Source organism: Ictidomys tridecemlineatus, unplaced genomic scaffold, assembly GCF_052094955.1.
Source record: "Ictidomys tridecemlineatus isolate mIctTri1 unplaced genomic scaffold, mIctTri1.hap1 Scaffold_54, whole genome shotgun sequence".
NCBI lineage: Eukaryota > Metazoa > Chordata > Mammalia > Rodentia > Sciuridae > Ictidomys > Ictidomys tridecemlineatus.
This window is the reverse complement of record NW_027523576.1, coordinates 609,226-625,059: the sequence shown is the minus strand read 5'-3', so window position 1 is coordinate 625,059 and position 15,834 is coordinate 609,226. Positions and strand designations below refer to the sequence as shown.

The 15,834-nt window shown below is 33.8% G+C and overlaps 1 protein-coding gene across 11 annotated transcripts in view; it reads left to right on the top strand.

Moving 5' to 3' along the window:
* The window catches only part of LOC144373968 (uncharacterized), a 172,525-nt gene extending 162,968 nt beyond the window's left edge, over nucleotides 1-9,557 (top strand). For 4 of the 11 annotated variants that reach the window (XM_078036924.1, XM_078036925.1, XM_078036921.1 and 1 more), the window contains exon 6: nucleotides 9,262-9,556. In XM_078036924.1, coding sequence (XP_077893050.1) covers nucleotides 9,262-9,362 — 101 coding nt within the window. In that variant the 3' untranslated portion in view covers nucleotides 9,363-9,556. Of the gene's footprint in view, nucleotides 1-9,261 lie in introns of all 11 variants that reach the window. The other 7 variants (XM_078036918.1, XM_078036919.1, XM_078036926.1 and 4 more) reach the window with 6 other exon arrangements.
* The last annotated feature ends 6,277 nt before the right edge of the window (nucleotides 9,558-15,834 follow it).

Below are 15,834 nucleotides of genomic sequence, written 5' to 3'. Positions count from 1 at the left end.
CTTAAGAATTCATATTTTAATTGGGTTAAAGTTTATTCCTAGAAAATTTTAAATTATCAAACTAAGCAGAGAGTTCATGGAGGTATCTGATACCTTGAGGGAAAAAAAAAACTCTCAGGGAGCAGTAGATACTTTCATTCTAATCATTTTAAGGCAAAGCTTCAAACTTATATAGTTTTTTGTTTTCTGATGGTTACATCAGTTTCACTTATAACACCTTCCTTGTTTATATAAACAACTTGCCTGAAAACCTTATTCCTGATTCATTCATTGAGCTGATCCATAGGTATCATACACTGGTTATCCAACTTTTGCATATATCAAAATTATCCAGAATATGTAGTAAAATTTCACATTACTGGGATAAGCCCTGCTTTTTCTCATCCTCATGATCTGACAGATATTGGCCAGGCACAGAAGCTCACAACTCAGAAGGTTGAAGGAGGAGGATCACAAGTTTGAGGACAGCCTCAGCAACAACTTGGAAAGACCCTCAACAACCTAGAGGGGCCTGTCTGAAAAAACAGTGAGACCCGGGAGCAGAGGGATGTAGCTCAGTATGGATCAGACACCAGGCTTTGTGAAAGACTCTCATACACTGATTTCATGACATCAGCCAATGTCCATCAGTCGCATTTCCCTTTGATGTTGGCTGGGCTGGTGTCTGTTCTCATCCAAATGTCAAAATGAGTTATCCTAGAACTCCTAATCTGGTCTAGATGTCAAATGGTATAATCGGTGGTGTGTGTGTATCCAGCACATGTTCAAATGGAAAGACATCTATTCTCATCAGTGGTTGCTGAAGTACTGTTTAGCATTCAAAAATTATTCCTGCTACAGCAGTTCTTGATCCATCTATTTCCTAAAGAATCCTTTCTTCAGTTATTTTTTTTCTTTCTCTGGAGAAATATATCTGCTCAAATTTCTCAAAGAAACAAGGCATACTTTTTGCAAGTCAATAAAGCCTTGAAAGACTTGAAGTCTTTACTGGAAGACTTGGAAATAGAGAAAGACTCAGCCTTTCCTTGTTTTCTTTGTATGTAGGATTGACCTAGTCACACATCTGTAGTCAAGATTTCACATTTTAAATCACCCAGTTCCTTCTAAAAGTGTCATAAGTATTCTTAGGCCCAATATTTAAATCTTGAAACTTTCTCTACAATTAATAAGGTTTGCATACAGAAAAGAAAAAAAACAATCACTGAATTTAGAATTTTAAAAGAAATTTTCTATCAAGGGATTGTTAAAAAACCAAGATATAGGATCAGAAGAGGCAGAATTTTTTTTCTTTTTTTGCATTACAGATTTTAAATAAGTAGTTTAACATTCTACATTCAGTCATTTTAAATAAAACGTTTAACATTCTATATTCAATACATGCTAAGTATACTTTCTAGCATGGTAAGATGGTAAGAATGATGGTTGGTGATGGTGATGAGCAATTAAGAATACAGGGACCATGGAGATCCAATCCATCTCAATGAGTGAGTTCTTTCCCCCTGTTCACATGTGCCAATGATGGATGTTCCTTGCATATGATACAATGCCTCCAGCTGGAACTTGCATCATGATTTTAATGAGGGAGGTGCATATCTTGGCTACTCATCTGTTTAACATTAACTTCGAACAAAAGCATGTTAAGCACAAGTGCTTAATTGTTTTCATAGATATGCTTTCTCTCTGTGTTTGGAAAAGTACATTTGAACCACAAATTATATGTATTTAACCTGATTTCAACAATCTAGAATGCTTTATTTTATAATATCTACTATTTAACACATACTCCTTCTCTCTTCTTTCCTTACCCTTTACACTTTTGCCTTTAATTCAAATTATTACTATAACCTCTTCCATCTGCTAACTTGAAGTAATTAATTTTATGATATACTTGGAAGTAGTTGCATATCCAAACACTAATGAATCTTGTGTTTATCTCTTTATATTTTGTTGTTAAAAATTCTATCTAATTAACAAGGGGCACACTGTTGCAACATGTACCAAGCCTTCATTTATTTGTGCATTTTTTTCCTGTGGGGGCATATAACATTTTGAAGAGAGAGAGAACTAGGGTGGAGGAGTGGCAAAAGGAAAAAGAACCTACATATTTTTTTGTGTGCTTTAAAAATAAAATAATTAATAGTGAAAAAGAGATAAACATAAAACAACTTTTTTTTCTCCCCTAGAAAAGCTGTTTTTGGAATTTGCTTTCTTCTCTCATCTTCTATTATATAGCAATTCCTTGGGGGCACTGTAGTTTGTCTCTGCTCATTGGTTTGAAAGCAAATCTTGAGCTCTTCCATCAGTGTGCTGTACTCTGTTTTCCTATATTCATCATCATAATTTTGATGTCTGGGTATCGAAATTGTTTCAGGGCATAACTGGATAGGTCGTACAATCTCCCTGAAGGTGGTGTTATTCTGATGTGGCTGATGGTAAATCTGAACTCACCAACAAGGGTATCCATGCAGAGCAGTAAGCAATGACTTTAATAAAGATTCTAAATGTTCTTCTGATTAAACTGCTTTCCAAAATCCTTTGATTTTATGAAGTCAGTTTGGGTGCTTTTGTTTCTCTTTTGTTGTTTCATTCCCCCAGACTGATTTCTCTTAAAAGCTAAAGCTAAAACTAAGACAAAAATTACTGCTATTTGCCTATAAATCACTTTTTGTTTTGCATGTGAAGCACATACTGTAACTGTTGCTTATAGTAGAAAAAAAGAAAATAAATGAGTCCTTGATTTTCCTTGTTACTAACATTTTCTTTTAACCTATAGACAGGGTGCTGAATAAAACGCTAATTATATTGATAAAATTTGAAATTTATCAATTCAAATTGATAAAATTGAATGAATGAATGTTGGCTCATAGCTGAATGAATGAGTGGTGGTTGATTGAAGGCTGTCACCTTAAATAATGGTCTCTCATTTCACAAATGCTGCAGTCACCTTGTACACTTTTAATTCAAAATTTTGGAATTGTTTTTTAAAAATAGGTTATTTTTATGCTTTCATTTTTTCACTTCCTTGCATTATCTTCCTACTATCTCTTTCTTTACCTTCCCTCTCTCTCATACTTTTCTTCTGATTACTTCCTGGTTGGACTCCTAGAGGTAAAAGCCACAAAAATATAGCTGTTTCTTTTATTCTGGGTCCCACTGGAGTTTTTAATTCTCACACTTGTCCAAATTGAACCTTCAGCAACTCATCAATTACAGTTTAATCTGCCTACCCCAACAGTGGTTCCAACAAAAATTTTTGCTTCTTGGTTTTTATTCCAGCAAGGTGTGTATTTTTGTATTTGCCTGTATTTACTCTGATTGTTGGGGCATTGCATTTACCCTCTGACCTTAGTTCTCATTTGTATCTAGGAAAACTTATCAATTTTTAGTTTGCACAGCCCTTTTCTTATTACAAAGCCAGAAGTGATGACTGTTAAGCTTTTTTCATGCTAGACCAGATATCAGAAGTCTATTTGAGTACCTTTGAATGTAAAGGAAATTTAGAGCTTTGCAGAGAGTCTGGTACATTATAAGTCTTCTCTCATTTTTAGTTGTCAATGTTACTATAGTTAATGCATCATATCCTATTATTTTGAAAACTATATTTTTAGATTTCAACAATTCTGAAATTATGATATGGTGTCTTACATTTACTTGTATTTAATTCATTTTGCTTCTGACACTGACTCCACCAAAAGAGAAGCTAAGAGACTATTGATAGAGTGAGATCTAGGTATTTGCCCCCTCCTTATGTTATACCTCCAAGATTCAGTCTATGCAGTGCCATTCCACTGAGGCCTCCCTATAAAGTACAGCCTGTAACAATACTAAACCAAGTTTTACACAAGGCAGGTTCACTGGAAGCCCACCAAGATATTTCTGAGCCCTGTGTTAATCAGCTTTTCCTTATTGTAGCAAATACTTGAGATAATCAAAGATAATCAATGGTTTGAGAAGTTTCTGTATAGGATCAGTTGGCCCTCATGGCTTTGGGCCTATGGTAAAGCAGCATATCATGTGAGGAGAGCATGTAGAATTCATGTTGATCTCCTAGTGAAGAAATAAAGAGAGAGCAGAAGAGGAAAAGACCAGGGTCCCCAAATCCCCTGCAAGCGATGCCCTCAATGATCTAAAAATTCCCACAAGGCCTCACTCTAAAAATTTTCCTCACTTCCTAGTTGCAGCAGGCTGGGGATCAAGCCTTTAACACATGAGCCTTTGGGAAACATTTAATATTATAGTAGACCAAAACTTATTTTTGATATTTCTAAACTGTGATGGCACAACCATCTAGAACTTTCTCTTCTATTTCTCTTTGCATCTCTTTCTCTTTCTCTGAAGTTTAACAGAAGATAGGGAAATCTTCTAGGCCAGAGAATGTTTTTAAGGAGCCTTTCTAATAAATGCAAACATTAAAAATAAATGATAAAAAATTTTCATAGTTTAATGGGCAGCATTATTTCTTGCATATATATGTGTGTGTGTGTATATATATATATATATATATATACACATATATAAAAATATTAGACAATTGGCAGCAAATTATATTTGATCAAATTATCCAGTGGTACGCTGAAGACAGCTCTTACTGATCTGTGAAGAAGATCATGTGTGTCTCTTCCCTCCTGTGTGTCCAGTGATGTGAATTCATAACTTGAAGTTAGTCATGGAGGGAGTATTAAGTCTACATTTGCCGCAGTCTGGCTGGGCACAAAATAACTGAGTCACCACACAAATTTGTAGATTCAAACAGCAACTCTTTATTGCCGAACTCTCACTGACACTCTACCCACACTTCCCGTGAACACACTGCCTCCATCCAGCTCTGCGCACCAATTCTCAGAACACCCCACCCCCCCACCCCCCACCCCCCAACTCAACGGGAACTCCAAAGGAGTGGGCTACTAAGGTAGCAGAACATGCCCTAATCCCAGCAGGATCCACCCTAAACCCGGAGCCACTTTAATTCCTGATCAGGGTCACCTTTCAACCCAAAATGCCATGCATCATTCCTACTTGGCTATGGCTCTCAGCATACATTAAGATGCAAACATTAGAAATTAGCATGCCAGCCCCAACAGCCAGTTGTAAAACTGTTATCAGAACACTACTGATTTTATCTCTGAGTTACCAACTTCACTCTGGAAAAACTTTATATGCATATGATTGATCTCATAAGATACCAACATGTGAAGTTAAAACATTTTAAAAATGTGCACATATCACCATTTATTTAGATGAGCCAGCTATATTCTGAGAATCTATGCTAATTCTCAGCATAAAGGTTTATACAAAATAAAAAATTATATTCAAGTTCATAATAAAGATATAACTCCAACAATTTTTTCCTCTTCCTTTGAAAAGCATTGAGTTTAAAAGTTTTTAAGCAATGTTTTTTAATAGCAAATCAGAGTTAGATTTGTCCATTGTTATAAAGAAGATTGATAAAGACTTTCTAGAACTTCCAAATTTATAGCAACTGAAGATTCTTAGACTTTTTAAAAAGGTGTTCCAGATTTAGCTGGTAGTTAAAAGATTTTCTTTTTTTCAGAAAGAAACTTTGTAAAGTTGAAATTTTTTTACAAAGAGCAGAAACTCCTTTAGCTAATATTATTCTCTTTGACTATTATTAAACCGTGACCTTAGAAAGACCAGTTTCTTTTCCTTTTGAGATATAGCAATGAAGAAGCAATGCTTTGTTTATGGTATAAAAGAAACAATGTCCTTTAGAGAACAGTAGGTGAGGATCCATAATTGTCTGTAGAAATCCAGTACAAATGAGTTATTAATATGAAGCTTTTATTATGGTTCTTATACCTTTAACTGAAAAGGCAGTAGAAATTAAACAATAAAATAAAGTTAGATACCTAAATCACTTCTAAGTCTACACACCACTTTAAAACTTTTGTGTAGGTCAAATGGATATCCTTGGAAAAGTTATCAACCATTGTTTTTACATCTCTAAGTTCTTATTGTTTATTTATTTTCAGTTATTTTCATATGATATATTCCCTTTGCTTAGGACAATATCCTATTATGATAGGAACTCAGTATATTTACAAATTTTGAAAATATGTGTGTATGTCATATATATAAATATATTGAAAGGGTAAAGTTTCTAAGCTGCAAGGCCTGAGTTAAAAAGTGAAGGACCAGGTATTGTTAAGTTCCTCTGCCACACTCAGAACCTGAAATTCCTGAGGCAGTTAATACAACGCCCTACTGGCCATTTAGCCTAGGGCCCTGTGCAGCTTGTCACTTAGGCATACAGGGCCCGAACCAATCAGTTTGAATGTGTACCCTGCTTAGGAGTGACCAATCACCCCCGCCCGACCTGCTCTCGCCAATGAATGTGCTAATCCTGTATGAGAGTTGTTGTTCAATTTTCCCGTGCCTCATGCTGATTTGTTCAGATGTATACAAAGCCCCCACCCTCCCCAAAAAGTGTACTTAAGCACTGCTTATCCTCTGCTCTGGGCTCTGGGCTGCTCTCGCTTCTTTAGTGAGCCTAGAGCCTCAGCACGCTGAATTGGATCCTCAATAAATCCCCTTCTGCAATTGCATGAGTCAGTCTCTTGGTGGTCTCTTCCTCCGACTTTTCACCAGACCCTTACAATATGTGTGTGTGTGTGTGTGTGTGTGTGTGTGTGTGTGTGTGTGTGTATAAATGAATTGCTGACAACATTCAAATGAATCTATGATAAGAAAAAAAAGAAATGAGTTTTTATAAATTATTAAGGACCTTTACTCTGGGCTAAATGAATTCTGTCCTTAATCATGTTCAACTTTGACTTTGCTTTCTTTCACTACAAGTCTTTTCCAATTTGTTTCTTGAATCTTTTTCCTATTCCTTTTGCTGTTTTATTCACTACTTCTTCAATTACCTTTTTTATTCATGTCACATCTTTGTAAGATTTGCTGAATCATACAGGCACATGAAATATTGACCCTGATTCCTTACTTTCTTTCATATTAAAATGTATTTCCTCAGTACAGGTCACAAAAATGATTGGTGACTAGATGCTGTTGTGCAGTTACATTTCTATGCATCAAATGATAAATACAGAGCAGACTGCTGGGAAGCAAGAAAACATTGAAACCATTGAAATGGAAAATCATACTGAACTGTCTGCAATGCTACTCTGACTTTATCAATGATAAACAATAAATTAAACTTTATTTTCTCAAAATGGCTTATGTCAATATTTTATAATGTAAATAGCATCCCATGTTGTATACATGGATATTTAGTAATATATACATGGATATTTATTGAATAGCTAACAATTAACTTTTTTTTTCCTCGTGCTAGGAATTAAACACAGGGCCTAATACATACTAGACAAGCATTCTTCAACTTAGCTGCCCCCTCAACAATTTTTTTTTTACTTTCATTGTGACAGGGTCTCACTAAGTTGCCCAACTGGTCTCAAACTTCTGATCCTCCTGCCTCAGCCTCCCAAGTAGCTGGGATGACATGACAGGTGTATGACAATTTGACAAGCTACTTTCTTATTGTTTTAAGAGTGTATTTTCTTAATCTGTAAACCTAATCTATACTTGTAGAAAGGCTTGATTCAGTTTTACTTATCTGTTGTTGTAAGGTTATTATTTTTTTCACATTTTATTTATTTATTAATTCATTTTTTTGGTATTGAGGATTGACTCTAGGGCCTTCAGCATATTAAGCATGAACTCTCCCACTAATCATAACCTGAGCCCCCATTATTTTATATTTTTAGATAAATAAAGAGTAATTATTACACATGTGGCATAGATAGTCACAAACCATATAATGATGTCATGCATAACCATTTTTGAGTCAACAAAGGATGGCATGTATGAGGATGGACCCATAAGATTATAATACAGCTGTAAAATTCTCATCACAGATACTTTTAGTGTACTGTTCCTATAGTTAGATATTTTCAGATATAAAAATATTTACCACTATGTTACAACTGTCTACAGTATTCTGTATAGTAACATGCTATACAGATTTATGGCCTAGGAGAAGTAGATTGTACCATACAGTCTAGGGGCACAGAAGGCTATATTTTGTGATGGTCATACAATGAAAAATATGCCTAAGAATGCATTTCTGAGAAAGTATCCCTGTCACAATGTGACACAAAATTGTATTAGGAAAAAATACTCCAATTTAAATTGGAATATAGTAGGATAATTATCTTTTAATGAGTAAGATGAAATATTTATGTAAAAAATAGAAAGTTCAATATAATTAATAATATCAACCATAATAAATTATATTAATTTGTTTATAAAATATTAAATATTTAAACACATAACACATATCAAGTGATAACATTTTGTCTGTAGGTTGCAGTATGGAAATGTTTATTAATTCAGAAGACAAGTAGAACTAAGATTTAAGTGAAATTAATTGCATACTAATAATGGACATATCAGATTTAAACTTCAAAGTCCATCTTGCCTTCTGGTTTGAGATTATGGAAGCATCAAACATAGAGAAATGAAGGAAAATATCTGCTGTTCATCTGGCTGCATGTCCTAGAGGAATACTCTAAGCTTGTAGATCCTTGTCTAATTAGGAAATTCTGTACTTGAGTGGGTGCTGTAAGGTGATTTTTAATGTAAGAATTGAACTTATGTAATCCTGCTTCTATTTTATTAAACTATCGTAACCTAAGAAACTTCTGATCAGTTTATGATTATTTTAAAAAATATTCATTCTAAATGTGTGGCAATTACCTATGGAAAATATTATTCTTGAAGTTAATCTCCAGAGAGGAGTCATCAGGAGCCTTTGAAGGACACACACACACACATGCATGCAAGTGCACACTCATACACATACACACACACACACACACATACACATTTAAATTTCTAACTCTTCATTTAGAAAGTCTTGGAAGACTGGTATTTGAAAAAATGAGAAGACTCTGGCTAGCAGAAACAAACAATAATGATCATAATGTAATACTTACTTATGATCTGGTCAATCAGGTCATTCATGGTGCCAATTTTGAACCTTTATTTCTTTAGGGTTGAGAATAGTGTTACTCATCTCTCAATAAAATGAATAAAAAAACCCAGAAATTAAAGATAGTACAACTTAATGTTTACTGCTTAGTAATGTTTACTGGTTAGTATCTTCATTTGCAAAATATTTCTCATATAATTAAATATCACATATTTGATATTCATATACTCTTTAAATGTTTTTAGATTTTAAAATTCTATTAACTTTAATATATATCTTTCCCTTTTCATTAGCCAGTCTTTTACAAGAAATGTGCAGAAGAAGATCACATGTGCCCCAGAAGGCTGACTTTAGTTTGGTGAAGGTAACAAACAAACAACAAAATGTGTCTTGAAGCTCTTGAGTTATAATTTAGCAGTGAGGATGAAGGGTCCTTTGTTTTCATTTAACCACCTGAAATCAGCAATCATATTATTAAAAGAGGCAGGCAGGTGATTTTTGTTCAGATTAAAAGAAAAAAAATATCTTTCAATTCTAAAGATAAAATCAATCAGAGGGATAATATTCTGAACTGAATATATAATTAATATGATTAAAAAATTAACACAAATTTCACTCAAGATTTGCGGTTTGCCTTCACACAAATAAGAAGAGGAATTTGTTTTTATTAATCTGGACATATCTAACACTAGAGACAGTGATCTTTCTGTTTCTCAACAGCCGCTGTGTATCCTGCCACTAAACATGGGTTTCAAGTTTTCAAAATGAATTATTTTTGTGTAACTATGTCAGAAATACGTGGACTCTATAAAGTTTAAATAATTATTGAATGTGGCAAGATATTGAGTTAAATCAAGTTTGATTAATAAGACCTTGAACATAATATATATAACAACCCCAGAACATTCCTTTTGTCTGAGTTAATGATTATTAATATCATTCAACCTGTGATAGAAAATGAAAAATAAATGCATCATAAATATCAGTTACTATAATGAATACCAAACAAAAAATATTAGAACATAGAGTAGATAAAGTATATGAGTCAAAAAAAATCCCATTTGAAGTCCAAGTCATTTTCCCTACTAGTTGAACTTAGGACTCCTTCTTTTTTCAAAAGAGTACTTTCTTCATCTGTGAAATAGGATAATATTGCCATGTGTTCAGTATGTTGAACCTTACAGAAATGATTTGGCTTGTGAATTACTCAGAAAAACTAGCTTTTATAGTTTTCAAGATATAACATTTCAAAGAATTAAATTACCATAGCATAGTTACAACTTTTCAAAGGTGTTATTTTCTATTTAATTCCATAAGCTAGTGAAGAACTTATCTTGTTATTGGAGGGATATAAATAAAAGTTAATTTAGACTTTTAAAATGTATCTCTTAGGGGTTGGAGTTTTAGCTCTGTGGTAGAGCACTTGCCTAGCACATGTGAGGTACTGGGCTCCACATAAAAAGAAATGAATAAATAACACCACATAAAAATACATGAATAAATAACAACTAACATTTTTTTTAAAAATGTATCTTAGAATTACAGAATATGTGCATTTGTGCATACACACATAGAAATTCCTATTTGTCTGATATGTTATTATTATTAAAGTAACTCAAGAAATAATACAATTTTGTAATAATTTCATTATGTTCTTTCTTTTAATGTGGTATTGGGGATTAGAACCAAGGGCCTCTTGTATGCAAGGCATGCTCTTTACCAACTAAACTATATCCCAGCCCTCATGATGTACTTTTAATAGATTTACAAATTATTCCTAATGAAAAAATGTTTAGTATCTCTAAAGTAGATTTTCAAACCTATGCCATATTCACTTCTGAATCAAATCACAAAATAACCCTTCCGAACATTTTTGGTATTCATTATTTTTTCATACTTTCTTTGATTTACTTGGGAAAAATAACTGTATTTTTCATCATTAATTTAATATCACAATATGATAGATCTTACTGCTCCATCTTCATTTTAAAATACCAAATTTAGAAAAGGATCTGTGTCTGTACTCTGTTGTGTTTTTGTACGTTATTTTTCTGTTTAATTTTGTTACAAATCTATTGAATCTGGTTCACAGATGCATTTTATTTGGTTAGAACAACTAGTATTTGTCTCCATGTTCATGTTTTTGCATATAAATGTACAGATAAACAATCAAGGGAATGAATATCTTTTTGTTGGGGTGTGCATTGTCCAGTTCACCATATGCTCTGCCCCTCTCCAGTGCCTCATTCTGAGCAGTTTCATATTCCATGTGCCAGGAAGATGGATGAGTTGTGACTCCATCTCTAGAGGTCTCCAGATTGACAGAGCCCTGTAATAAATCATGACCATTGCCTGGTTGAGACACAGTCGTTTTAGTGTCCTCCAACACTTTTTCTCTGCTTATTTTTGTTGTTGAACTTATTGCTTAAATATATGACAATTATTTATTTTGAAAACCATGCAAACTAAATTGATAGACCAATAGAGATCGTAGTGTTCTATGTAACAGATGGCTAAATCTATGTAAAATATTCAGAAGGTTTTTATTCTGATGACATTACATTTATCAGATATAAAAAGCAAAACAGCTAACTTTTGCTATGAAAGCACTTTCAGAGAAGAAACTGAGATATTTTCACTTTTTTATGTGTATCTAATGTAAAAATGAAGAACTGAGTTTTGCTAATTTCAAACTACAATTTTACATACATCTGCCCTTGGTGGATACACTATCATTATTGTTTCCATAAAAGGGCAGGTTCAATCAATTCTAATTTTTGCAAAATGACAAGCAGACAGCATTTGTCATTGCCAAGACTAATGTGGGCTTGTACTTGGCCCTTTTCCAAGAACAGCTCTTCTAAGGGTCAGCAGACATTTAAAATTTATTTTTGAATTTTGTGCTTCTCTTAGTAATTACAATACATGATGTTTTATCTTTAGAGTTCTAAGTTTCTAAGGAAAGAATATAACATGTATATCTATATATTCACATACATACATATGTAAATATAAAAAATGAATCTATGTGCAATAGTTATATAATTATATTCATGTTTATGTGCATGGACATGTATATTCACATGTTAATGTATATGTATATATACATATCCCTACATCCCTTTTGCATTAGATGGATTTAGGCATTACGTCTAATAACACTGTAAGAGCATAATGATTTGTTTGAAAAGACTGGGCTGATGGATTGTAGGAATCAGCACTGAATCAGAAAAGAGATCAAAGGAATTGAAAAAGATGCTGACAGTGGAATTTGGAACAAATGAAGACAAGACAGTCTAACTTTTGTGAAGTTTGGTCAATACAGAAGGAAACATTAATTATGTCTGTCTGAGATGGAAAAACAGGGATTGTACCTGGCATCAGAATCTATGTGGTTGTCATTTATGTCCTTCTACACAAAAAGATTCAAAAATTTAGTACAAGGTAAATAAGTGTAAAACTTAGGTTTCAGGTAAAACTTTTTTCTTCCAAGAAAATCTCTAGCAAACATGCTGTGTTTTAGTTCTCATCAGAAGTTATGGAAATTGTACAGAAAGCTTGGGGATTTATGGAGTGCTTGATACTGGGTGCTCTGATGGAGTAGGAGGTTAAGCATGCATTTAAAACAGGTTGGGAGAAAACACCCGGAAATGGAAGAGGCAAGCTCCCCGAGATTGGGGAGCAAACAGCCAGGTCCCAAGGACTCTATGCCCAAAACTTGACAAAGAAATTCTCCCTGGACAGCTGAAGGACAGAAAAGGAAAGCCAAGACATCTAAACAAAAAAACATGTATTAGGGCTGTTCCTTCTTTAAAAAAATATTGTTTTTTTAAAAAAATAGATGACAGTGGAATGTATTACAATTCTTATTACACTTATACAGCATAATTTTTCATATCTCTGGTTGTATATAAAGTATGTTGACACTAATTTGTGTCTTCATAGTGTATTTTGGATAATTATATCTATCACATTTCACTATCCTTGTTAATCTTCTGCCCCCTCCCTTTCCCTCCCACCCCTCTGTCCTATCTAGAGTTCATCTATTCCTCCCATGTTCCCCTACCCCACCCCACTATGAGTCAACCTCCTTATATCAGAGAAAACATTTGGTATTTGTTTTTTTGGGATTGGCTAACTTCACTTAGCATTATCTTCTCCAATGCCATGCATTTCCCTGCTAATGCCATGATTTTATTCTCTTTAAAATTCCATTGTGTGTATATTCCACATTTTTTATCTATTCATCTATTGAAGGGCATTTGAGTTGCTTCCACAGTTTAGCTATTGTGAATTGGGCTGCTATAAACATTGATGTGGCTGTATCACTGTAGTATGCTGCTTTTAAGTCCTTTGGGTATAGACCCAGGAGAGGGATAGCTGGGTCAAATGGTGGTTCAATTCTCAGTTTTCAAAGGAATATTCATGTTGTTTTCCATCTTGGCTGCACCAATTTGCAGTCCCACCAGCAATGTATGAGTGTACCTTTTTGCCCACATCCTTGCCAACACTTATTGTTGTTTGTCTTCATAATAGCTGCCATTCTGACTGGAGTGAGATGATATCTTAGAGTAGTTTTGATTTTCATTCCTTCTTATAATCAAGAATAGTTCAGAATCTTGAGTTCCAACTGGCCTCATGTAGGGTTTTGACTGAAGTACAGGTATTGGAGAGATGGAAATAAAAAACTAATATTTATGGCTAAGAATTAGTATTTAAATAATCAAGTTTAAATGAGCCATAGTTCAGATTAGTAAGTGAATAATTTTAAACGTATAAGTATCATTGTTTTATACAATTGCAGTAATAATTCCAATTTATAAAATAGGTATGCTTAAAATGTACATGCATATAATTATTGTTTTAATAAATTGTGTTGGTTTTAGCTGCATAAGGAAATTTGCTTAATATATATATGTGTATATATGTATCAAAAGATATTATCAGAAACGTGAACTTTGTTCTTCGGTGTATATCTTATATTTTTATAGTGATTTACATTTATAACATGTGTATTTATTTTCTCATCTCATTTGAATCTCATAACTCTGCAAGTTACACAGAAGCAGTATAGTTAGTTATATTTTATGGAAGTGGTAGAGATTAAGAAAAAGAAATATTCCCAACATCACACAGCTTTCAAAAATCAATTCTCAAGTCTGGGGCTGTAGCTCAGGGGTAGAGTGCTTACCTAGCCATGTAGGACACTGCGTTCAATCTGTATCACCACATAAAACTAAATAAACAAAATAAAAGTATGTCCATCTACAACTAAAATATGTTTAAAAATCAATTCTGGACCTTGGGACATCCTTGTATTTTTTTTTCTCTCATTCTTCTTTTTCTGTTTCTGCACAGGATGTTGCCTCTTTGTTTTGAAAAATGCATTCCTTCTTCCTAAGAGTTTCAGCGCAAGGGTGGAGTCTAATTAGTGAGAGAAGGTTGCCTTCTCCTTGGTCACATCAGCAATAGTTTAGCCCATTCCCTCAGCATGCAGCACAGCAGCTCAGAGCTGGAGAATATGGCTTCCCTTCCTTACACCTGGCTCCTCTCTCTGCATCCCTTGTTACTTGTGCTCAGTTTTCACTCTGAGCCTCTGATTCTGTGCCCAGGAGACCCCTCCCATTGCTGTGTGATCCTTCTTTATAGAGCTTAAACTGTAAGTCATAGAGCAGCCTATGTAGTAGCCCATGAGTACAAGGCATGCTGGAAATTTCCTCTTCTTATTCCAAGTCTGTTGTTACCACCGAGATTCTGTTTTGCTGCCACTCTGGAAGAACATAACTGACAGGGCACTTGCAATATTGAGGATAGCCTGTTACTACACCTTGGTTTTAGATGGTGCATAGTTCCTCATTGCTGCAGTGATCTGTTTGTCTTATAAATGATTTCAATGTTCAAGGCATGTATCTCAGTATAACTCTGTGGCTTAAAAGATTTAAGTCACCAGAAAAATGAGACACCTATCAATCTTACATTAATTACTTTCAGGTAAATAAATTTGTGACTGGACAATTAAATTATTATTTTTTTCTTATTGGAATTACACAGTGTTTCACATGTAGAATAGGTTAAATTGTAAATTGTGAACTAATTTGAAGAAACAAGCTGCGATCGTTCATTTGGGAAAAATTCATTTCAGATTCCCAAAGACTCATGCAAACCTAAATTTAAAAATAAAATCAACCTGTTTGCAGTTTCAAGGTTGTTTTGAGATGAAGCACATCTGCTTGACTAAAATTTCTAGTACCTTACTTATAATTTCTTCTCGTACAGCTGAATTCCACATACTATCTGCTCAGTAAATTAACTTAAAACCCTGTGGTGGGTAAAGTGAAGTAGTATCACCTTAAAAGCTTGATTATTTAATCATACTTTAGTTGAATTCATGAGTTGTTTTTTCATAAAATGATGTTTGACCTTTAAAGTATCAGAATTCACAAAATAACCAAGAATTACAACATATCTTAAAGAAGAGTGTATTTGGAAAACTTTGCCAATTGAATGAGTGTTAAGTTGAATGGGAAAAGAGAAGGGAGTGGTCGATAGATAGATTTGATGAATAAATGAATTATATTGAAATGGAAAAGAAAGATTATAATAAAATAGGTTACTAGTACAAGTCAGAGGGAAATAATGGATAGAAGAATGTTATGGAGACTGAATACTATTTGAAAATTCAGATGGTAGAAGCAAGTAGAGAGAATTTGAGTGACAGTTAAAGGAACACAAATGTGAGAGTCAGCTACAAACAACTAAGCTACAGAAAATAATTCACATGGTTTTCCCTAATAGAGAAGCAAACTGCACAGATGAAATATCCCACATTGATCAAGGAAATTCACTCTTATTATTTCTGTATGATC